General features: G+C 33.7%; 1 protein-coding gene across 2 annotated transcripts; it reads left to right on the plus strand.

Moving 5' to 3' along the window:
* The first annotated feature begins 13,529 nt into the window (after positions 1 to 13,529).
* Positions 13,530 to 24,172, plus strand: LOC105770378 (protein ENHANCED DISEASE RESISTANCE 2-like). Of its 2 annotated transcripts, XM_052630892.1 has the most exons (23): positions 13,530 to 13,943; positions 14,570 to 14,644; positions 14,924 to 14,977; positions 15,857 to 15,922; positions 16,047 to 16,105; positions 16,352 to 16,428; positions 16,752 to 16,874; positions 17,311 to 17,345; positions 17,549 to 17,649; positions 17,731 to 17,826; positions 17,979 to 18,043; positions 18,143 to 18,214; positions 18,843 to 18,998; positions 19,478 to 19,650; positions 19,802 to 19,868; positions 20,090 to 20,107; positions 20,180 to 20,271; positions 21,004 to 21,105; positions 22,311 to 22,358; positions 22,892 to 23,035; positions 23,126 to 23,221; positions 23,499 to 23,600; positions 23,724 to 24,172. In XM_052630892.1, the coding sequence occupies exons 1-23, from the start codon at positions 13,683 to 13,685 to the stop codon at positions 23,814 to 23,816; spliced, it is 2,175 nt and encodes a 724-aa protein (XP_052486852.1). In that variant the 5' UTR covers positions 13,530 to 13,682; the 3' UTR covers positions 23,817 to 24,172. The 2 variants fall into 2 exon arrangements, with proteins under 2 accessions (XP_052486852.1, XP_012447006.1); XM_012591552.2 differs by having other exon boundaries at positions 20,090 to 20,271.
* The last annotated feature ends 1,851 nt before the right edge of the window (positions 24,173 to 26,023 follow it).

Below are 26,023 nucleotides of genomic sequence, written 5' to 3' on the forward strand. Positions count from 1 at the left end.
TTAATATTTTATTAATTTTAAAAAAGGATAGATTTTAAAATTATACATGAATTTTGATTTAATGTTCATTTTAATACATTATCTTTGATTTGGTGGTATTATACATATAAAACTTCAATTGTGGTTCAAGTATATAGATGAAATTTTGATTTTAATTTAATCATACATATTTAAAGAAATAAATACATCAATTTATTTTTATATTGGATAACTATAATTATTTGTGTAAATAACATATAAGCATAAAATGATGTTATGTCAATAATTATGTTAGTAATTTCTGAGAATTTGATTAAATCAAATTTTCATGTATAAAATTATATAAAATTAAAGTTCATGTATAAAATTACATATTAGACTAAAGTTTATGTATAATTTTCAGATTTATCTCTTTTTAAAATAGTGATATGGGTTCTTTGGATGGGTTAGGCCGAGTTGAGCCCAAGCTCAAACCTAGATTTTTTTTTAAATCAGATTTCAACCCGGTTCATAGATAGCTCTATTTATCAAATGTTTATGAAATAAGTTATATTTTTTAATATAAACTTCTCATTAGAGTTTTTTTCATTCTTCAAAATAAATTTATTTATGAAATGTTGACAAATTTGTAAAAAACTTAAAATATATATAACATATTTTAATAAATACACACAACCAAGTTGTGCGAGGTACAAGTTTTTGAAGTTTTGTTGTGATTAGATTAAAAATGTTTTAAAACTTTTAAGTATTAATATGAACATGCATACATGATTATTGTACAATTTTAAAAGGAATAAAAATATATATTCTATGTTTTTCCTTCTTTCTTTTTTTTGGTAGAAAATGACAACATTGAACGATTACATTAGATAAAACCATAATTAAGAGTAAATAGACATATTTCATTTCTTTCCAACAAGTTCATGACCGAAGCCGGTGGGGATCTAAATAAATGTATCAAAGAGCTACTTGTATCAACACATTTAGTCATGTGATCAACAACACCATTAAGAATTCTCGGGATATGTCAGATACGAATCTCTCATTTCCGAAGCAAAACTTGATATAACACCATTTAGTCTATGTTTTTCCTTTTAATGAAGATAGCTTTATAACTATGTATAAGTAACAGCCTAATTTTTAGTGGTGTCGAAAATGGTGATTCAAGATCACTAAATCCGACCAGTGAGTTTTAAAATTTAATAAATTAATAATTATGGGCCAAGTGTGAATTTAGAATAAAATTTGAATTAGTGAATTTTGTGATTTAAAAAGAATTTATTAGGTAAATTGGTCTAAAACGAGGTATCGATATCTCAAATTCATAAGCCGAGTCATAAATATTTTTATAAGTATTTATGGAGTGTCATTGAGTTAGTATAAAAGTTTCGTTTGAAAATGTTAACGTTTGGATAGTCAATTAATTAAAAAGGACTAAATTAAAAATAGTGCAAAATTTGTTAAATTGTGATTAAATAGCTTAAGTGACTAATAAGGAGGGATTTAAAAGACAATTAGGCCCAAATTATATGGGCTGGACGGTTGGACAAGAAAAATCAGCAAGAAAGTAAGGAGAAACAATGGCAAAATTGAAAACTTTACAAATTAAATATATAAAACAAAGACAAAAGTGAAAAATCTAGAGATTTCTTCATAATTTATCAGCAAAAAGGCCATAGGAGGTCTGAAACAAGCTGGTTTCTCATATTTTTATACCATATCGGGAATCCGAAGATAAACACGGAAAAGAGAAAGTATCAAACTAGTCTCTGAACTTTTACAACTCCTACAAATTGGCCAAGGTAAGTTCATACGGCTGAACTTTTATGATTAATTGTTAATGTGTGAATGATATATTGTATCAATTCATATACTGTTGTTGAATTATGATTATGGTAAAAATGAGAAAAAAATGAGATTGTTAGTTCAAATTAAGGGATATGCAGGATTGAGTACATACGTTCAGTAACCAGTGATGAATTGATGAATAAGTCCATGGTGGATCGATGGCAAAGTGTGGAACGTAGGTATGGTATTTCAGTAAAGAAAATCATACTGAGTTGTGAAAAGTAGGTATGGTATTTCAGTAAAGAAAACCATACTGAGTTGTAAGAAGTAGGTATGATATTTCAATAACGAAAACCATACTGAGTGTTGACACCATTTTTTGATGAAAACGAGGTCGACTTGGATTTTGAAAATGAAACGGGAGTCGCCACCAATCCTTTTTTATGATGTGTGATTGGATCACCTCGAAAAGTGGTTGTTTTTAATAAACGATTTGATTTTATTAAAACAACGGTTTTGGTCCACGAAATTCAGAAAAACGGGTTCGGGAGTCGGTTACGTATGAGGAAGGATTAGCACCCTCGTAACGCCCAAAAAATTGGTACCAAGTTGATTAGTTAATGTCTTAATGTCGAAAATTGAAAACTTTAAAGAAATTTAAAATACGATCCTTAAAAAACTCGAATGACATGGATTAAAATTCAATAGGATATTTGGCTATTTGGTTAAACGAGAAATCGAAACCCAGCACATTAGGGCACGTTCCTCGAATTACCAAACGCGAAACATTGCCTTATTTTGAAATTTTTGAAAGGATATTTGGCTATTTGGTTGAACGAGAAAAATCGAAACCCAGCACATTAGGGCACGTTTCCTCGAATTTCCAAACGCTAAATATTACCTTATTATTTTTTAGAAAAATCCTCATCTCGAGAAAATGACATGTCATATCCAATGCGTTAGGACACAACGTATCAAATTCTCGATGGTGAGCTTTTTTTGAAAGAGTAATCTCGATTATTTGGATTCAACGAAGAAAATCGGAACCCAATACGTTAGGGCTCGATTCTTTCGAAGATCCCAAATATCGATTATTACTTATATATTTTTTAAAAATTTCTTTTTTGAAATCTAAATAAAAATGGGCGTAATGGAATGATGATGGTGTAAGCAAAATAATCACGAGGAAAACAAAATGTAAGTAAATAAGAAGTCACATATATAAAATCAATCACGTATGTACAATAATAAACAAATATAAAGCATAACAAATAATAATAACGGACATGTAATAAATGAAGAAAATAAATAAAAGATATACACATATGAATTATAAAATATAAAAATATAAGTATTTACATATATATATATAAATAGGTTATAAAATACAAAATATATAAAATATAAGTATGTACATTATAAAAAGCTGTATGTATGAAAGCGGTATGCATTTTAAAATATATGTGTATATATACATATTTTGGAAATTATAATATAAAAGATACATGTATGTACGTATATGTATATAGGAAAATAATAGAAAGGTATATAGATATATATAGACATATATATATAAATTATAAAATATAAAAGAATGCTTTGTATGTATATAAATAAATTATAAAAATATATGTACAAGCATAATGCATATATATAGATATATATATATATATATATAGAATAAATAATAAAAAATAAACAAAAAACAAAACTAACGAATAAGTAAAAGGGCAAATAAAACTAATAATGATAATAATTAATAATAATAATATTAATAATCATAATAATAAAAGATAATAACATTAAAATAATGAAGAAAAAATAATAATAATAATAAAAGTGCTAAAAAAAGGACTAAATCGAAGTAAAAACAAAAATACTGGGCGAATTTAAACATGGAAAATACAAAGGGGACTGATTTATAACGCGCGCGAAGCCCAGGGGATCGATTTAGAAAATATCCCAAGCCCTACACACAGCGTTTTGAAACGGGCCGAAATGAAACACATGAGAAATTATGCGACCGAATTTAAAAAAACAAAACAGGACTAAATTGCACCAGGGCGCTAAGGAGGAGGGGCCTCGCGCGCAAATATCCCCTCCAACGAAAACATGCTGACCCTCCGGGTCGGATCGGGTCGATGCGCGGATCTGGGGGGCGAAACGGTTTCGTTTTAACGCCTGGGGCTATGGCGCAAAACGGCGCCATTTTAAGTGCTTTTGAAGTTAAATGTTGGAATATAAGTTGACATCTAATATTGAGTTCGATTGAGTAAATTCATTGTTTGAGATTGTGGTTGTCAGGAAATGTTGAATTTTTATTTGTTTATTAATATTGTTAGTGAAATTTTGGTAAGATTTTATTATGAGCCTGTGAACTTACTAAGCTTTCTAAAAGCTTACTTGTGTGTGTTTATTGTTTCTTGTAGATTGATATATATATGTTCGGAGGATCGGATCTACATCAATGATCACACTATCCAGATTTACTCTGGTAGATTTTGTTAAACAACTTTTTGATTTATATGGCATGTATTGGGATTTGGTCATTTTGTGTGTATTCTTATGATATGGCTAATGAGTAGCAAGTAAATTTTCGATAATGATTAACTATTGAAATGGTTATATAAGAACGTGATTTGGTGTTGTGTATGCTTAAATGATAGTTAATACAAAGAAATTATAAAAGAGTAAAAATTTGCAATGGAACAGTTTTTGGACAGCAGCATTGATGTGATTTTAAAAATCACCAAAAATGGTGAAAATTGAATTAGAGAGTGAAGAAGATATAGAATTAAAGCTGGATGAGTCTATTTTCATATGAAATAAATAGAGTAAGTAAAAGAGTTGTATATTTTCAGATATTTGAATTTTAGTGAAACAGAATCAGAATAGCTTTTGAAATCCCTGTTCTGACTTTAAAAATCATTAAAATTGTACAAAAAGAATTTGGAGTTATAATTTATATTTTTAGATTCCTTAGTGAGTCTATTTTCAATAGAAATAGATGAGAATGTTATCCAATTCTGTACATTGAGATAATTGATTTTTAGTGAAGAGGGATCAGAGCTGTCGAACAGTGAAACAAGAGAAATTTTAAAGAATAAACTGTACTAATTGGCTAAATAAAAAATTCTTAAAATTTTATGGTAAGAAGATATATGAGTCTAGTTTCAGAGAAAATTTACGTATCTAGATTTTGAATTTCGTAACTCGAGTTATAATTAAATTAGTGACTGTTGCGCAGGTGGACAGTTTTATTGTGAATAGTGAAATAAATTGTTTTGATTTGATTAAGTATTCGGAAAATTTTGACCCGAACCATTTTTATTGCATAACTTAGGGTCTTGAGATTCCTTTTTAGGTACATATTGAATGAACGTGAATGAATTAATTTTAAAAGCAAATTTTTATGCTCCGATCTAGTAAGTTAAGTCAGGTGATGCCTCGTGCTCGACTCCGGCAACGGTCTCGGGTAAGGGGTGTTACAGTATAATTGTGTTTAATATATTAAAATTTATATTTCTAATAGATTTTGAGATCGCTTTTAATTTTTGAATTTATTTCACAATTAATTTTTTAAATAAAAAGATATTTGAACTAATATATAAAAAGATTATTTTATTACAATTCATGCAAAATGAGTTTTGTATTTTAATTGTGATTAATTATCTGGATTTTTTAATTATAATTGTGATTGATTATATGAATTTCATTATAATCAAGGATTTTATATTAACATGTATGCGAGTAATATATTTAGAATATTATAAACAAATTTATTCTAATTGTGATTCATTATATGAGTTTATATTAATATTTACATGATTGAATTTTAATTATTTTAAAATTGGTATAAATAGATTTCATAACACGTTTTCATCGATGTTTGATCTAGGAAATTGTATAATAATAATTTAAGACAATATTTTTCAAATAAAATATTGAATTAAAATATATAAAAATTATAAAATGATTTAAATTTTCTTATAGTATTAATAATAAAAGTAAAATTATACAAAATTATAAAATAAATTTAATATATTTTAATTAATACATACAACTAAACCCCCATCGCTGGTAAGAAAACTAGTTATTAAAATAAGTTTACATATTTTAAATAAATTATATTATTACAAAGGTGAGTATTTGATATAGTGTTTTTTTTATTCCACAAGTAATTTTAAAATTGACATGTTTTTTTAATATCTTATAATACTCCTATAAGACACTTGTTAACCATTAACTTGACTTGACCAAATATTTCCCTTAAAAACAATCTACTTCTTTTATTTTTTTTTGAAAGTTAAATTTAGAGAGAAAAGATAGCAAACACTCGTCATAGATGGTGAAGAATAAGCTCTATCAATACAATAAAGGCTTTAGTGTCAGCATTAATAGGACATTATAACACGTTGACAATTGGCTTTGTCATAACTCAAACACAATATATCTGAAGTGATTGCAAGCACTTAATACGATAAAGAAAGTAATCTCGAATGGTCCAAAGCGGTGAGCAAAAATTAATAAAAGATTCGAGCATTCACCAAACTAGAGAGGACAACAACAAAATCATCTCTAAAATTACTTGTAAAACTAAGAGACCTTGTTCAAATTTATTCAAAATTGGAAGCTCCTTAAATTTAACCTTGTGTTATCGGGTCCTAAGTTCAAAATATTTCTCGAATGACAATTTTTTCCACCCTAAAAAAGTTTAACAAACCCTCCCATACGTGGTCTAGTATTTTTACGACTGCAAAGGCCCTTGAAGATGGTTTCGGTTGGCAAGTAGGTGATGGCAAAAGCATTAAAATTTGTGAGGATAAATAGGGGTTTGAAGGCCCGGACGGTAAGTCCCTTTGCTATTCTGGTTCTACTATCCCTGAAAGAATGGTACATGAGCTCTATGGCGATATTGTGGGGGATCGCATTCGTAATTTACCTATTATTTCTAATGGCCCGAACGATAGGATGATATGGTTTCATAACACCCATGACTACTACACTACAAAGTCAGCTTATTCGTGGCTTCTTCTCAAGCAAACTAGTTTTCGCCCGCATAGACTTTTCTGGAAGACCATCTGAAAGCTTAAAATTCTTCCCAAAATACGTGTTTTTGCATGGAGATTAGGTCATGAGCTGCTTCCCACGAATGTGTTGAGAATAATTCAAAATAATATTGGTGGGATGTTTAGAAAATATTGGTAGTATCTTGGTAGTTTCAGATTTTCTAGTTTGACTAAATAATTTGTTAGCTATTTTTATCTTAAGTTAGTTTTCATGTAAGCCTATAAATATAGGCATTTATTCTTTGTTTTTACTCATTCGAATTCATTAATAAGAGAGCAACTTTCCTACATATTATTCTATCTTTCTCACGTTTTATTTTCCAACAATTTTGGCATCGAGCTAGGTTGGATCCTTTAGGCAATTGAGTGAAAGTGAGGTTTGGGTCCATTAGGGTCTTTGGGAAACACGAGAGAAAAGAGTGAGTGTTTTTGGAATGGCATCAGCTGGTTTTTCTTCCTCTCAACCACTCATACCCATTTTCAATGGTGAGAAATATGAGTGGTGGAGCATCAAGGTGAGGACATTGCTCAAATCGCAAGAGCTATGGGACTTGGTGGAGTACGGGTTCGTTGACATACTTGAACCTGATGAAGAAGAAGATAGGAGGTTGAAAGAAGTCAGGAAAAATGATGCTAAGGCATTGTTCATTATCCAGCAAGCAGTTCATGACTCTATTTTCTCTCGAATTGCAGCAGCAACCACATCGAATGAAGCATGGTCAATCTTGCAGAAAGAATATCAAGGTGATTCAAGAGTCATAGTAGTGAAATTACAATCACTACGACGTGATTTTGAGACCTTAATGATGAAGAATGGTGAATCAATTGCTGATTTTTTGTCACGAACAAGGACAATAGTCGGTCAATTGCGCTCCTATGGTGAGAAAATTTCAGACGAGACAATTGTAGCAAAAGTCTTGCGAAGCTTAACGACAAAATTTGATAATGTTGTGGTCGCTATAGAAGAGTCCAAAGATCATCGGTTCTTTCCGTTGATGAACGATGGGATCTCTTCAATCTCATGAGGCGAGAATCAATAGATCGTGAGAAAGGAGTGAAGAGAAGAGTGAAGAGAAGGCATTTCAAGTGAAAGGTGACAATAACCGTTCAACAAATAGAGGACGAGGAAGAGGAGGATTTCGTAGAGGTCGTAGCGGTGGCTATGGCAGAAGCAGAGGCAAAGGAATGTATGATGGACAAAGGCAATCGAATGAGCAAGGTAACACAAAAAATGGCATTCAATGTTACCATTGCAATAGATATGGGCATGTAAAAGCTGATTGTTGGTATAAAGATCAAAAAATGAATTTTGCATCAGAAAGTGAGGAAGAAAACAAGCTTTTTATGGCTTGTATTGATACTAACCATAAGTCAAGTGATTGGTGGTTTGTGGACAGCGGTTGTTCGAATCACATGACGGTACCAAATCCTTATTCAAGGAGCTCGACGAGTCACAAAAGCTAAAGGTGCAACTTGGAAACAAAAGGAGATGCAAGTTGAAGGAAAATGCACTGTGGAAATCTTTAATAGCCATGGAGAAGGAAAATGTTGGACAATGTTCGGTTTGTTCTGATTTAGGATACAATTTATTGAGTGTTGGACAACTAATGGTGGTGGATATCTTGTCGTATTTGATGATGATGCATGTATCATCAAAAACAAAAATCGAACAAGCGAGTCCATGTCAACATAACACCAAACAAGATGTTTCCGTTGGATGTTTCAAACATGGAGAACTTTGTTCTTCTGCAAGTACAAAGGATGACTCGAAGCTATGGCATTTGAGGTATGGTCATCTCAATATTAAAGGCTGAAATTCTTGAGTGATAAAGGTATGGTTCTTGGACTACCGAAAATTGTCTCTCTTGATTTATGTGAGGGTGCATTTATGGAAAGCAAACTAGGAAGCCATTTCTGTTGGAAAAGCATGGAGACTCTTGAATGTTTAGAATTAATTCATGCTGATCTATGTGGTCCTATGCAAACCGAGTCCTTGGGTGGGAGCCGTTACTTCTTGCTGTTTACTGATGATTATAGTCGCATGAGCTGGGTGTATTTTTTGGAAAACACGTCAGAAACTTTTGAAAAGTTCCAGAAATTCAAGGTTATGGTGGAGAATCAAAGTGGTCGCCATATCAAAGTTCTTCGCACAGATCGAGGTGGAGAGTTCATGTCCAAAGAGTTTAATATGTTTTGTGAGGACAGTGGCATCCATAGGAGTTAACAATTCCTTACACTCCTGAAAGCGAAACAGTGTCGTTGAAATGGAAGAACCGAATTTGTGGAGATGGCAAGAAGCATGTTACAAGCGAAGGACTCTCAAATCGGTTTTGGGCGGAAGCTGTGGCAACATCTGTCTATCTCTGAATCTCTCACCAACAAGGGTCATCATGAACAAAACTCCATATGAAGCTTGGTGTGGTAGGAAACCTAATGTAAGTCATTTAAGAATTTTTGGGTGTGTTGCATACGCTTTATTAAATTCTCATGCTCGTAAAAAGCTTGATGAAAAGTCCGAAAATGCATTTTCATTGGTTATTGTACTCAATCCAAAGCATATAGATTGTATAACCCTCATAGTGGAAAATTTACAAGTAGAAGAGATGTAGTGTTTGATGAAAATGCAAGTTTGGGATATGAGTGTAGAACAGTACAACAGAGATTTCTTTTCCCATCAAAGATTCTATAGATAAAAGGAGGAGCTGCACAAAGAATATCTACAACACTTGAAGAATCTTCGACGAGCCAATTCCACTAAGGAGATCAACAAGGGTCAAAAAGCCAAATCAAAATATCTTGATGACACTTATGCATCCCGCCAATTTGCCCTAGCCGTTTGAGATCCTCGGTATTATGAAGAAGCTGCTGATAAGGAAGAATGGAAAAAGGCAATGATGGAGGAGATACAATCCATCGAAAAGAATAGAACTTGGGAGATGGTCGACTTGCCGGAAGATAAAAATGCAATTGGTTTGAAGTGGGTGTTCAAGACAAAATTCGGTGCAGATGGAAGCATCCAAAAGCACAAAGCTCGTCTTGTAGCGAAAGGTTATGCACAGCAATATGGTATTGATTTGAAGAAACTTTCTCTCCGATGCTTCGGTTCAAAGCGGTGAGGCTTGTTCTAGCAATAGCGCACAATTGCAATGGCACATTTACCGGTTTGATGTCAAATCGGCGTTCCTCAATGGAGATCTACAAGAGGAAGTTTACGTAACACAACCGAAGGTTTCATAGAGAAGGAAATGAAACAAAAGTTTACAAGTGAAAAAGGCGTTGTATGCGGATTGAAGCGAGCCCCTCGAGCATGGTACAACAAGATCGATGGGTATTTTCGAAGAAAGGGTACATGAGAAGTGAGAACGAGCCCACCTTGTATGTGAAAAGGAAGGTAAAATGATTTCATCATTGTTTGTCTTTACGTTGATGATATCATTTATACTAGTTCCTCTAACTTACTTGTTGATGAATTTAAGTCTCAAATGATGAATGAATTTGAGATGTCCGATATGGGTTTATTACATTATTTCCTCGGTCTTGAAATTCATCAAGTCGATGATGGAATTTTATCTCACAAAGGAAATATGCCAAGGATCTTCTCGATAAATTTAGTATGCTTAATTGCAAGCTGCAGCTACACCCATGAATATCAATGAAAAATTGCAGCAAGAGGATGGAGAAGAAATGGTAGATGCAAGGAGGTTTAGAAGCTTGGTTGGAGGTTTAATCTATTTGACTCACACTAGACCCGATATTGCATTTCCTGTTGGTGTTATTTCGTGTTTATGCAAACAACCTTCAAAGGTTCATTATGGAGCAGCAAAACGAGTCTTGCGATACATTGCTGGAACTTCGGAGTATGGCATATGGTACTCAAAAACTTTAGATTTCAGATTGTGTGGGTTCACAGACAGTGATTGGGCAAGTTCTCTAGATGATAGAAGAAGTGTATCAGCATTTGTTTTTACTCTAGGTTCTGGGGTGATCACATGGAGTTCTAAGAAGCAAGCTACAACAAAGATTGTCAACCTCGGAGGTGAATATGTAGCGACAATCGCAATGACTTGTCAAGCCATTTGGCTAAGGAGAATGTTAACCGATCTCCAACAAGAGCAGAAATGTGCAACTACCATATTTTGTGACAACAAATCCACTATCTCTATGACAAAGAATCCAACATTTCATAGTAGAACAAAGCACATAGATATTCGTTATCATTTCATTCGAGATTTGGTAGCAAAGAGGAGATATCTTTGGAATATTGCAACATCAAGAGCAAATGGCGGATATGTTAACAAAAGCATTATCAAAGAGAAGTTTTGCTATTTTAGAAGTTTACTTGGTGTCGCAACTTTGAATTAAGGGGGAGTGTTGAGAATAATTCAAAATAATATTGGTGGGATGTTTAGAAAATCTTGGTAGTATCTTGGTAGTTTCAGATTTTCTAGTTTGACTAAATAATTTGTTAGCTATTTTTATCTTAAGTTAGTTTTCATGTAAGCCTATAAATATAGGCATTTATTCTTTGTTTTTTACTCATTCAGAATTCATTAATAAGAGAGCAACTTTCCTACATATTATTCTATCTTTCTCACGTTTTATTCTCCAACAGAATGTCAAAATCTTCTTCGTTAAACAGAACTTTAGACGGGAATGTTCAAGGTGTGGTGCAAGTGCAGAAATGATTATTCACGCTCTTAAAGACTGCCTAACTGCTTGAGCCATTCTCACCCTTGGCGGTTTAGATGGCAGACTTATTGATAAAAAGTACTTCCACTGTATTGATTGGCTTGAAGATGCAATACGTATTTTGGACAGAAAAGCATTTGAAGACTTAATAACGAAACTTTGGAATAGCTGGAACAATCGCAACAACTTTTTCTTTCGTGGAAAGGAAGAAGAAGCTCGGATCGTATGGGAGAGGGTGAGAACACTCAATCATGACTTTTGTATTCATAACATTGTGAATAAGCCGATTATTCTAGTGACCCCTATTGTTCAAAAATGGGAGAAGCTCCCGAATGGTTTCGTGAAAATAAATGTGGATGCTACTGTCTTAAACAACAAAACTGGTTTTGGGGTGATTATCCGCGACTGTGATGGTTTTGTCATTGGTGGTGGTGGTGGAGGCTTTAAGGATGATTTCATGACGACAAAATGGGCGGAGCTTTATGCGTTCGAGGAGGGTATCAATCTTGCTCATTCCTTTAATGTTGAAAATGCCATTTTTGAAACAAATTGCACCAATATTGTTAGTAGGATCAAAAAACGCAAAGAAGATCATGTTACTGTTATCGGCCACCGAACCAAAGAGATTCATAAATCAATGGAGCTGTTCACAAAAGTGGAAGTTAAGTGGATCAATCGAAGTTGCAATAAAGTAGCGGATCTTATTTGTAAATTAGCACTTTCAAATTGTAATATGTTTTTTGGCATGGATTATCTAAGGGATATCCATGATATTGTAATTCGAGAATCAATTTAATTGAGTTTTGACATCTGGGTTGTATTCTGTCAAAAAGAAAAATCAAGATTACATGCGTAAGTAAGATTAAAAAACATGCTACAAGAGCAAATAAAAACTTCTAAAATTGAAGGCTTATTAAACAATGAAAAAACAAACAAACAAAAAATAAGAAGCAAACAACTTAGAGAAAAAGAGAATATTTTTAAGGTTTTATCAAGTTACTTCTTTTAATCCTTTATAAAATAAAAATATTCATCTTTTACCACTGTCGAAAATTAATAATTAATAATTTATTTTAATAGAAAAGTTTTGCTAATGAGATTTTACATAATTAATAAAACAATACACCTTAGTGCACAAATTCAAAATTCACTCTGTGAATCGCTATTCAAATTTATTTTATTTCAAATCCCGTATTATGTCCAGTATTATTCAGCCCATCTCTTATTTAATTTATTATCAGCGGAATAATAGCAATCACTACAAACAAATTCTTTGGTACATTTTCAAAAGAAATAAATCTCAAAATTATACATAATTTAATATGTAATTATATACATAAAATATAATCTGTGTAATTATACAAGTAAAACTCTAATTGTAATTCAAATGAATACTTGAAATCTTAATTTTAATTTAATCATATACGTTAAATATATCAATTTATTTTTATATTAGATAAATATAATTATTTATATATGTAAAATGAGATTATATCAATAATTGTATTAATAATTTATAAGAATTAGATTAAATCAAAATTTTATGTATAAAATTACATAAAATTAAAATTTATATATACAATTACATATTAAATTATAGTTAATGTATAGTTTTAAAATTATTCCTTTTAAAAAAGAAATAACTATAAAAGAAAGAAAAAAACTATAAAACTATAAAAGAAAAAACGAAAATATATAAATAAAGGACGGTTGACCGTTATGTAAACGTCGCAACCAGATGTTGCCACGTCATAAAAATCAACGGCATGGTAAGATCGTAACTAGACAGTTGGTCCAGAGTTCGGAAAAACCGTTCCTATTTTCTCTCTGCAACGTTGACCGCTTTGGAATTTTTTATTTCATTTAATTTTAACGAGAGAAGTTGAATTGACCCTTAATAAAAAAGAACAGCAAACTGGACCCCACATACCAGTGTCTATAAATGGAAAAAATTAAATGGGCGAAAAACAAAAAGATTCCTTCCTTCCCTCCTGACCACTCTCTGCTTGTATTTCTCTCTCCCGCTCACAATCAAAATCATAATCAACTCCTTCTTATAATTCATGGGAAAAAAGCTTATGAATCTGATCAATTCATCACATTAGTCACAAGTAGTAGTTACTGTTTTCTTTTTCATTTGAACCGGCACATTTGGTTATGGCGGGATCAGGCGATGGAGGAAACGAGAGAGAGGTGTTGGAAGACAGCATCAATCACAGTAGCAGTTTTTCTAGACATAGGTATAGACGAAGCATGAGCTCCGGCGAAGAAGACAAGGGACTTTTAGCATTTTCCGGGTGGGTGTATCATGTAGGAACCAATTCGATTGGCCATGAGTATTCCCATCAACGCTTCTTATATGTAAAAGGGAAATATGTTGAGATGTATAGAAGAGATCCTCAGGAGAACCCCGGCATTGTACGTAACGTCAATTCTTCTTACTTGTTCTCGTTTGGTTTATTTCGCTGTTGTAGTAAATTAATTATTGACAGTCGAAATTTTATTTACGTAGTTATAGGACATCCCTCACAATCAATGCTTAGAAAGCTAGATGCATTGGAGTTTGTAGGAAGCTGATTGAAGTTCATAAAATAATATTCAAAAAAACGCACCGAACTTTTCAATGATTGAATAATTTCATTTGTTGTAGTCTTTAGAAGTTCTGATTTCAGTCTCTTATTACCTTGCTGTTACATGGTTGTGAAATTTGGCTTCTAAAATGGCCTCTTACTCAACTTTGGGGCCTTTGATAGTAAAACTGTTAATCTATTATGAGAATGCTACAATTCACATAGGCCACCGATTACACGGAGTTCAGATACGTGGTTGTTTTCTTTCTAATTAACCTCCGTCCAAGGGAGAGCTCCCTATTTATTTTATCACAACGGTGATGTAAGAGAGACCTTCAAATACAGTATTCCTATGGTATTTAAAGAAATGAAAAAAAGTTCTTGCATGTTTTTCTTTGCTATCTCTTGCCAATATTCACGAAGAAACAAATATTTAATTGTTTATTTTGGTTGCTAATATGTTTCCTTATACAGCGACCTATTAGGAAGGGTATCATAGGACCTACACTAATGGTGGAGGAGACAGGGAGTCGAAAAGTCGGTAATGAGGTAAGCCAGTGTTACTTACCATTTTATACGTTCATAGTTATTATTCACCATTTTTTTTCTGAACTTTGCTCTCGAACAGCACATTGTGCTCTCTTTATTTTCCAGTTTTCTTTTTTTTTCCCACTTTCACTTTCTGGTGTTTGCTTCTCTGAACTGTTTGATTTAGTTGAAACATTTCATGGTTTGCTGCTCGACTGGCTTATTCAAATGTTTTTATGCTTAATCAATAATGAAGCTCGATCTTGTGCTTAACAGTTCTCTTCTTTTAACCATTTGTAGGAACTCTACACTATACAATTTTACAATCGATTAGATGAGACTAAGAAAGGAGAAGTAAGTTTGTTTCACACATTAATCCAGTTGTGCATGACACGCGACATTTATTTGGACTGTATAGATTTTTGAGTTCGTTGACTTATTGGATATTGTAGGTTACACTACAGGTTATACCAATGTCTGGGTCATAGCTTGCTTGTCTTGGCCCATTATTAACCTCTCCCAACCTTTTTTTTATTGAAACTCTCCCAACTATTAATTTTGAAACATGTCAAGAGATACTCAATGCTTTGGTTAACTTCAGTAATTGCGTCGGGCTCATGGCTCTTGCCTAGTATGTCACATTGAAGAGAAAAGATGTCAATATGACAAGATAATACCCGATTGCCATTGGTAGACCTGACCTACTGTTTCTATGGGTATTGTAGTAAAACTGTACCTGGTTGATTTTATTTTTACCTTGTTTTTGGCCTATATATATAGTTCAACTGAGTCACCTAGAAAGCTTTTCGTTACTGGTTACTCGTTAAAGCTGACTTTTTGCAACTTCAAACTACGACTGGGTGTGCCAATCTTTGAACCATGCTGCTCAGAAAGAGATAAGGGTCCCCAATCTCCTACAACTGTCAAAAGGAAAACCTCTTCTAGTATGCTGCTCTAAAATCCATGTTACCTTGTTCCCATAATTATCATTGTTTCAGTATTCTAAACCACATTTTTTAAAAAAAATTTTGGATCAAAATCCTTCATACCTTTAGTGCATCCATGAAGCACTTTGTTGGTTCTCCAATGATATCTACGCGAGTGCCAGCTTTCCCTTTTTTTTTCTCTGCAGACGATTAATTCTTTGAGTCACTTTTATATCTTATCAATGGTTATTATGTAGTCTTGTGCGTTGAAGTGACTCATGACTAACTCATACTTTTCTGCTTCAAGATTGCTTGTACCTCGGCTGAAGAATCTAAAAAATGGATAGAGGCATTGGACTATGCCAAGCAACAGGTACAAAGAAGTCAGCTAAAATGGTTTGATTCATATAATGTGGTTGCTTTCTTAGAAGATATGAACTTCTTTTCCACTTATGATTTTTTTCTTGTTCACTTAACTTGCTACCTATTTTTAACAGGCTGAATATGAGCTTTCAAGAGGAGGTGGTGCCAGAAACAAATTAAGCCTGGAGGCTGAGTAAGCAATTCTCCTTGTATCTTTCTATAGTGATGTAACTTGAGTTAAAAAAATTTTGGTTTTGGTATATTGGCTGGTGATTTTGTTTTCTTACATGTGTTAATTTAGAATTTGTAGTTGAACTAGAAGGTGTTAGTAGCTACCTGTAACAAAATCAAGTTGATTTCTACATGCTTGTACATGTTATACTTTGTTTTGGCACTATTTTTTCTGATCGAAATATATATTACTTGTTTTCTTCTGAAGTATTGATTTGGAAGGCCATCGACCTCGAGTACGGCGGTATGCATCTGGATTAAAAAAGCTTATAAGAATTGGTGGAGGTGAGTTGGTATTTGGCTTCATTATGATTTTAAGGCTCTAAAGGAGAAGTTTGGTTTGTCAGTTCTTCAAAACTCGTAATATTCGAGGAATACTCTTCTGTGTCCACTTTGTAGTATAACTTCGTAAAGGCATTTGAAATGCAATTTATCATGTGAACCTTTTAGATATTACCAATAGAAGTACTGTTGAATCATAATAGCAAGTTAATGCTTACGATTAAGCCTTAAGATAAAATGAGTGCTGCATCGAATCGTCTCTGTTTAGTGTGTATTCCTGGTCAATTAGACAGCGCTGTTGAATCTTTTATTTTTGCCTTTCATAGGTCCAGAGTTGCTTTCACGGTCAAGCTCAAGCTTGGGTACAGGTTCATCAGATGGAGACTTTGAAGGGGAGTTTGGAGATGCAGTTGAAGCACATGAATGGAAATGTGTGCGTACGATCAATGGTATACTTCTTATGCCCTTTTTTGGGTTAAATCAAATGAATTAATCCAAAACAAAAATGGCAAGCTAAAAAGGTGTATAAAGAGTAGCAATGGAATTGAACTTTTTATATTGGAGCGATGATAAATAAAAGCAACACAAACAAATAATTCATGCAGAATTAGGAAACTTGTAATGATGTATTCTTTACTCTCGCGGTTTATGGTTTACTACACTCAAATCTATCCTTTTAAACAATTCTTTTTTGTCAGAATTTCTCTAGCTTTATCATGCATCAGTTTCCAAGAACGTTGGAATAAGATTTGAAAATTTCCTGTCTTTATGTGTAAATGAAAGATTTCATTGTTTGTAGAGATACGCGACAAGTCTCTCAATATGCATTGAATGGTCCTAATGAAAAAAGTTATATAACTATCTAATTATTCGAATTGGTTTCAGGTGTTAGAATCCTTGAGGATGTGGCTGATGGAAAGGTATTTATGCGATTATACTTATTGTTTCTTTTACTTTATTTTTCCTTTTTAATTTAGGACAGGCATCACATATAAAGCAAGTTTAAAACTACCAGCTTAGTCCAATTCCAAACATGTAGTTCACATATATTTCACATTGAACTTGTAGATTTAGAATATCAAAGTTTTACAATTTCTCTTCATGTTCTTTGAATTATCTGTAGGGTGGGAAAGCTTCTCTGGTAAAGGCTGTTGCTCCTGTAGATGCAAGCGCAGATACTGTTTTAGAAGTAATCTTAAATCTGGATCGCCATAAGAGATACGAGTAAGTTGTTCCACCTATTTTCCATGATTTCATATTTTCGCAGTAATGCAAGTTTGGTTTCTCTACTGACTATCTTCACAGGTGGGATATGCTGACAGGTGACTTGGAGCTGGTAGATTCTTATGATGGAAACTATGATGTTGTCTATGGAACATATGATCCTAAATATCTTGGTCGGTAAGTTGTCAGAATGGATTACTTTGAAGAACCATTTGCTAGCAATGTGTAGGGCATATATTGTAAACAATGTTGAATTCCTCTCATCAGCTAGAACCTGCATTGTCTCTTTGGTTATTGGCTTGCATTTATTTTTTGTTGCATGTTTGCAGATGGCAATCCAAGAGAGATTTTGTCTTCTCCAGGCAATGGTTTCAAGGGCAGGATGGAGCATACAGTAAGAGGATTTGCAAATAACAATTTTAATTTATTTGTATGAAAACAAATATTTTTCTTGCCTCCATTTCACTCGCATATGATATGCATCTATTGGCAGCAATTTTGCAATTTCCTGCTGCACATAAGAAGCGTCCTACAAGAAATGGATACCAACGAACATCAATTAAACGTAAGAATCTGTATTGTTAGTTGGAAAAAGTATTTACGTTCTAATCTCTATGGCTTGAATGCTTTGGGTCTTTAACATAAGAGGAAATGCCGCTATCCTTCTTTTGGGGGCTCTTGTACGATCTCTAAATACTTCAAAGTTGGAAGAGAATTGATCTGTAATGATGATTGAGTTTTATATTCTCTAGTAGCAGCAAATGCTACTTTTAGAGGCCAGGTTTCCTGTCACGACCCATCACCATTCGACCAGCCCGGGCCATCGGGGGTATAATACTGATATTATCCTCTTTGGTGTCCACTGACTCTTTAAGGTTTTGTCACTCGAAGATGCACCTCTACAGGTTTTAACCTATGAATCTTTTTAGTAACTCTAGTACCATTTGAGATAGATTCAAAATCAGTTTCCTGCGCTCTAATCTTGGGAGGCACACCTTGACAAAACCTTGCAGTTCAAGACCTGTAGAACGGTGATGGGGTCATGACATTTCCAGTATGTGGCAACTTAATTTTTCATAAACTAGTGACTATGGCACTGGATGATGACTCTAATATGTTTCGTACGAGTCCTCTTGATATACAAGTCCCTTTTATAGCCACTCAATTTGTATGTATATTTCCATGGATGGCAGCATCTACTTGGGAGATTAGAAGTTTAACCAATGAAAAATGCCTTGTAACACATATGTTGGAGATGAATGCTGCCGGATGGGGTCGATGGAAGAAAAGTAGTAGCTGCTCAAAGTTTGAAAAGACCATTCCATTCGCCTTATTATCCCAAGTTGCAGGTTGAGTTATCTAATCCAAGTCCTTAGTATCTTACTTTTGATATGATACTAGAAGTTAATGGCTTAGACATATAGCATTATGTTGTCTTAGCAAATCAGGTCTTGTATTTCTGTTAGACAGGTGGACTTTCAGAAATTTTCTGCATTTCAGAGACTTGATCAACTCAAGACAACCTAACTCCACTGATCTCCAACATGCACTACTGTTCTTTCTTATCCCTAGGACTTTCATGATCAAGGGATGATGGATCTATGAGATTCTATTGGACAGGATTAATTTTTGTCTCAACCACATTTTAGGTTTATGATGACGGTGTCACCATAAAGGAGTACTGCTTCCACAGATTACACAGAGACATGACATTTTCAAGAAATATTAAAAGCTGAATCGAAACCTGCAGGCTTTTCTCACTGATGTAATTTAACTTATGCCACAATCACTGCAGTGTCAGTTATGTTTTCTTGTTAATGTGTTTCAGGTTTAAAGGAGTATATTGGAGCAAATCCATCGCTCAAATGTGAACCTTCCTCCCTGGCATTGCATTCAAAACATTCTGAAGGCGATCCGCCAGATGAATTCTATGATGCAGTTGCTGGTGACTCATCTTCAACATCAGAAGATGAAGAGAGCGATGATGAATCAGAGAAGGAGGTAATCCTTTCCTCTTCACCACAAGTGCCTTCCCCTCCTCCAAAAAAAAGACTTAAAATTTACTGCTCTATTTGTGGACTGATGTAACCTATTCATTAATCGTTTTCATGAAAAACTCTATTATTGATAATCTGCTCTCAAACTTTATCAGGAAAAACCAATTAAGCAGAAGCCTGCACCTGCGGCCATCTCAAGCACAGCTTTGAAGCAAGCTTCAGGTTCTTTATTTTCTTAATTCTGTATTTGGAAAGATCAACCTGCTTTTATCTTTTATTTTGGAAAAAGGAGATTCTATCCAGGAAATATTTTTTATATTTATGCCTTCTCTTTTTCTTTTTCTTTTCTTTTTTGGTAACAATAATATCTTATAGCTTAAAAGATATTTTATCCTTGATCCTTTTGTGAGCTATTAAGTATACTAAGTATTAAGTCACTGCAGATGCAGCTGAAAATGCAAGTAAGGAATTAGATCTTAGTGTACCTCCTATTCATGTTGATCCAAGTCAATTCAACAGTGTTCTCCATAAAGGAAAGGATGATGCTGACACAAATTGTTGGACTTCTCCTGGTGGTGCGGGATTTATGATAAGAGGACAGACATACTTAAAAAATAGTGCCAAGGTGAGGTTTTTCTACCCTTGTTAATCATTTGACATGCATTTGCCATTGTTTTTATTTGTTCTGAGTGCACTCTTCTCATCATCTTATATCATGAAAGCATGAAATTAAGAATATCTGGCTTAGTATAATGGAAAATTGAGATACAAATTGGAATGACAGTTGTCTGCTCGGTGTGTAGTTCTACTCATTCATTATGCTCTCATCCTGAGTTGATACATATGCTTCTATTGGTCAGTTCATATTCATTCTGTTAGCTATTGGTGTGATGCAGTTTCATTTACCTAATCTTGCCAGGTCTGGTTTCTAAATTTGATTAAGTAACCAAAATTGACTTTACATTTATAGCTTTACTGGTATTTCTGTCTTACCTTGTATTCTTTGTTTGGTTTCAAGGTTGAGACCCTCTCATTTAGTTCAGTAGTTGGAAGTTCTTTGTTTGAATCATTATTGTATTTGGCCCATTTATTAATTTTAGCTTTCTTAATGTATGAGTTCTTTGATTGCTTTTAACTATATTTAACTTGCTTAATGAATTCTCTGCTGCACAAGTAAAGTTTCAAATACAGAAAATGAGGAAGCATGATTTTTCCTATGATGAAAATTTTCCTTTTACTTTATAGCTGACAGTCCTCTTCCATGGTTTTATTATATCTGTAATTTCTTCCTCGCATTCCTTGTTCTTGCTAATATTCTGTAGAGAATCAATTGAGTAACCTACAAGTCTTTTCGCAGATAATGGGTGGAAAGCCCCTTCTCAAGCTCATAGCTGTTGATTGGTTCAAAGTCGATAAAGCAACAGATAAAATTGCATTGCATCCAAAGAGTCTAGCTCAGGTATTAAACCGGGCTTCGTACTTTGTTTCCCTTTCTTTGAAGGTGTCAATGTTATGAAAGTCATGTAAAAGTTGCTTCATTCTTAGAAAATTTTCTGCTTGGATTGGTTTCTTTTTGTTATTTACTTTTTTCAAATTCTTTCCAGTAATTTCTTTGCAGATTAGCCATGCTAATATAATTTTTTGAAATCTTTCTTACTATGTGCATTTTACAGTCTCAATTTTGAGTGCTAAAACCTATAAAGTGAACTAGTGGTTTTCCTGGTTTCACAGTTTTTCATGCTATGGCTTAGCCATTCTTATGCTAAAAGAATACTCTCTTTTTTTTATTCTAAGCAAAACATTATGTATTTTCTTGGTTTTGTTTATAAGATGCATCTTGTTCCTAGAAAGTCCCCTTTTAGCCTTGCTTATGTATGAATGAATAGAGATTCATGTATCAGGAAGTCAATTTGCATGCTTGTTATTCCTCTTTTACGTTTACTTCATGATTGTTCTTGGCTGAAATGAAAAGAAGATGCCTTCAGTTGTGCTTTTATTAATTTTCCCCGAACTCGATTAGTATTTTAGACTTGATGAAACAACTATCGAACTTTCTGGTGATCTAAACAGTATTTAGTTCCTTCAATTTCTATTTCTCAAACCATTTATATTTCTTTATCTAACAATAAGAAACAAGGCGCTTACCAACTTTCAATGCATCTCCCTTACCTTGTCCTTGATTTCGCTAACCCCATCTTTCCCAAATCGTCTGTTTCTTGTCCTGTCTTTCTGGTATATCCACACAGCCATTGCAGCATCCTCATCTGAACTGCTAACATCTTCTATGTATTATGAGACTTAGCTAAACAGCTATTGAAATGCCTGGCAGATCCATAGATGTAAGAATTTTCTTTCAGTCTGCAGATTTTAATTCGAGAATGGACTGTTTCTACATAGGACAATTTAGCAAATGGTTTGCTACTCCTACAAGCTGCTAGGGACTTTATCATTTGTTTTGGGACAGCCACACTATCTATTCTTGCATCTATGTACTCCGAATGTTGCAGACAAATAGCACATCATATTCTCTATCACACTGAACAAAAATATTCCTTCACTGTTGGAAAAGGCTGATTCGAGAATATTGGAGGCATCGTGAATGATTTTGCTTGACTGAAAAACAGTTCTATGAATTATGACCTAACTGCTATTTTTCATTTTCAGTCTGATGCCGGAAAAAATCTTCCATTTATCCTTGTGATTAATCTCGAGGTACGCATGTGGATGCAATTCTACCTCCTTTATCTGCATATTTATTTAAACAAATCTGTCAATACATTGGAAATTTTTACAATTGCATAAGATGGTTATGAAAAATGATTTCTATTTTAAAAACTTAGTCCTGCAGAAAATTAACTATTAAAAGCTCGAAGTTGTTTGCTTAGGACATATAGGTTTGGGATCATTATTGGTAATGACACTTGAGCCATATTTCTGAACACAAAATGATGTTTTCATATGAAGAAATTCTAATCCTGAAATAGCCATGTAATTAAGTGGATGATACGAAGATTAAAGTTGAAAATTTGAACAAATTTTATTGTTCTGGATGGTCAATGCAGATCATGCTCTGACCTTCAGATTCACATCTAGTTTCCACTTTTCTCCCAAAAATACCGACCTTGGGGGATACAATGGGAATATTTGTAGCATGGGGAGAATTTTTATGGAATTAATTTTTAGGTTGCAACAAGTTTTACCTTGGTTTTTCAAAGAGGATATATGTTTTGGTTTCTTTTTTCCAGATTCCTGCGAAACCAAACTATAGTTTGGTCCTCTACTATGCTGCTGAAAGGCCAGTGAGGAAAGATTCTTTACTGGAAAAGTTTGCAGATGGAACGGATCAATTTCGTGATGCAAGATTTAAACTGATACCAAGCATTGTTGAGGTATGAAATTGTATATTGTAAACATCTCACCTAGTTGTTATCTATGCTCTAATGCTAGTGAAAAGCTGAGTTGTTTCTAAATGTTCAAAGGGGTATTGGATGGTCAAGCGTGCAGTTGGAACAAAAGCTTGCCTACTTGGGAAAGCTGTTACATGCAAATATTTCAGGCAAGACAATTTTCTGGAGGTAATGCACTTGAGGTTTTGCTATTTTCCTTGCCTCGGTCTTGAGGCCTACACAGTATCAGGATCTATAAAGTCTTTTGATATCTCTATATTTATTTGTTCCATGGCAATGATATATGGTTCAATGATCTCTAGTATATTTTTATTTTTAAGTTGTTAATGCGTATTCTCATGGTTTTCAAAGTTGACAAGCAATCCTAGACTGGTATGAAGTTTTATCGATTAGTTAGATGAGGTGTTTCTGATCCTATACTGTTGCTGAATCTTTTATTGTGCAGATTGACGTGGACATTGGGTCATCATCTGTAGCGAGAAGTGTTATCGGCCTTGTCCTTGGATATGTCACAAGCTTAGTTGTGGATCTTGCAATACTAATAGAGGTTTGTGCCATGTCGTACTGTTTCATCTGAGAAATTACTGTTTTCTAACATGGGGTTCTAGCTTTGCATTAGACCTGAGCTTGTGAATGGTAGGGATACTGATACTTTCCCCTCCATCTGCAGGCAAATGACGCGGCAGAATTGCCTGAGTACATTCTGGGCAGTGTTCGACTGAATCGTGTGAGGCTTGAATCTGCTGTACCACTGGATGGGTGAACGTTTTTCACATCTTCCCTGCCTGTCTTTAAGCATCTTGCGCTCCAAGGTTGCCATCACTACGAGTAACCTTCAGTTTTAAATATTTCCTGTGGTATAGCGCAAGGCTTATTTGATGAGTTGGCTTCCAATTTTTAGTGCCATATTTTTATCCCAAATTGTGTATCTTTTAAGTATGTAGTTTCCTTGTTTTATACATGAACAAGATCAATTTTTCCTTTGAAAACATGAACAATATATATATTTGAGAATATTATATATTCATTTGTACAAAAGACTTCCCACATACTTTTGGGACTCCTTTCAAGGGCCGTTGGGCTTATTGTAATCTTTTAATCCAAAATAGTTTGCTACAATTTTTTTGTTGAGAGTGAGTCTACTATATATATTTGGATCTGAACTGGTGTTCATTTTGCCTGAAGAATCGGTCCAAATAATGTTCCATATAGGGGGACTGTCATGTTGTTCCAAAAGGCCAGCTTTCTTGCTTGACACCTTGTCCTTAAAGGACAATCACTGCTCTCTTAAATTATCATGTTACACAAGTTATCAGTTCTCTTAACTTCCATAGGGAGACTATTATTTTGTTCTCTGATGAATGCCCGTTTTCGGGTTAGGAACTTTGGTCCTATAATTGCATGGTTTCGGGTCCTACAACAAACAAAAAACTTTTATTAGAGAATTCTTTTGAAAGGTTTTTCAATTAAAGACACATTGCTTTAATGATTAATCACCTTACTGGCTCCACTCACTATGAAAAAATAGGAGATAAAAGAGACCGGTGAAAATATGTGAAAAGACTAAAGCTGTCTAAATCATTTGATGTACTAATATGCATTGTATTATCTAAAATTTTTAAAATAAAATTTCTCACTTTTCATCAGTTTCAAATATAAATATTGATGATGGTGTTTTTCTTCTTGTTGAATGCTTATCCCGTTGTGCTTTGGCTCATTTGTTTCAGCACCACCTATTTTTGACTAAATGTCCCCCCCCCCCAACCCCCACCTTGCTCAATAAAGGAAACCATGGAAACTCAAATTTACCCTTCATTCAAACCAAACTCAAGGCTAACCAATGGTCATGTTTTGATTACATATGGGTGCCTGCCACTACCCTACCGTTGAGAAAAGAAGAGATTCTCAATTAGTTGGTAAACATGTTTAGGTGTACTTTTGATTAAGATATGAAATCAAATCAAATATGAACCTATTTAAGCTCCTTTTTTGACTACTCGAGTGGGAATCTAATTCATTTCAACTTCAATATTTTCTTCTACCCCTTAAAAGATGTGTTCTTTCCCACATCACACGGCCATGCATGCAGTTGGTGCAGTGTCCTTTTCAATCCTTTCAGGGTGAAAACTCTTTATATCTCTTCTTTTTTTTTTTTTACACATCAAGCTCTCATTACTAATCATGGTTTATAGCTATAATTAATTCACAGTAGTTGATCAATCTTTGATTCTTGAATCCCCCCTCGTGTGCCCCTCGTGTGAGTTAGACGTAACCTTACGAAATCACCTTTTGAAGTTTTTTTTTTTTTGGCTCAAAGTTAAAACAACATAATTAGTGTGTAATCACCAGTTAAAAGTTAAAACTTGTTGAAAAACCTTGAAAATGTGCCTCCATAAGCCATACCAAAAGGAAACAACAAGTAATGATAATGTTAGGCATTTAATGGCACATGAAAGCTCTCTCTAACTCTGGGGTATTGCATAATTTGCATTTGGTGTTTGTGGAGTTCATAGTAGCTTTAACAATGGCAGAATTTTTTTTTAATTTATTTTATCAACCCCATTAATTGAAACATAATTATAACTCGCAAATGGGATTCTTCACCATCACGGGGCCACTGTGAAACTCTGCAGATTCTGCCTCTGCCCCCTGCTTCTCGTGAATGGCTGTGGGTTCCAAGTATTTAAGACCCTTTCCACTACCTTCCATAAATGTCATCAATATGGACGTGAGCTTCCCAATTTTTTTAGTGATGGAAACAAACACACAACCTAAACTTTTTTCAAGTTATGAACAAACACGCATAAAAGGACAAGTTCTCCCTACTGCGTCCAAAATTTGTTACTGAAACTGTACTCCTTTGTTTTTCTTTTTTTCCCCTTCTTTCTTTATAGATTTAAAAGAAAAATCGCAGTTTGAAGATAAAAAATATATATTATAGTTACCGAATCCCATTTATTTAGGTTCACA

This window comes from Gossypium raimondii, chromosome 5, assembly GCF_025698545.1.
Source record: "Gossypium raimondii isolate GPD5lz chromosome 5, ASM2569854v1, whole genome shotgun sequence".
In the NCBI taxonomy this organism is placed as follows: domain Eukaryota; kingdom Viridiplantae; phylum Streptophyta; class Magnoliopsida; order Malvales; family Malvaceae; genus Gossypium; species Gossypium raimondii.

Excerpts from the sequence above, each read along its gene's own strand:
- LOC105770378 (XM_012591552.2), top strand. The coding sequence starts at position 13,683 with ATGGCGGGATCAGGCGATGGAGGAAACGAGAGAGAGGTGTTGGAAGAC. Across the intron at positions 16,106-16,351 it reads AAATTAAGCCTGGAGGCTGA|TATTGATTTGGAAGGCCATC; the intron begins GTAAGCAATTCT and ends TTTCTTCTGAAG. Across the intron at positions 23,222-23,498 it reads GGCAAGACAATTTTCTGGAG|ATTGACGTGGACATTGGGTC; the intron begins GTAATGCACTTG and ends TTTATTGTGCAG.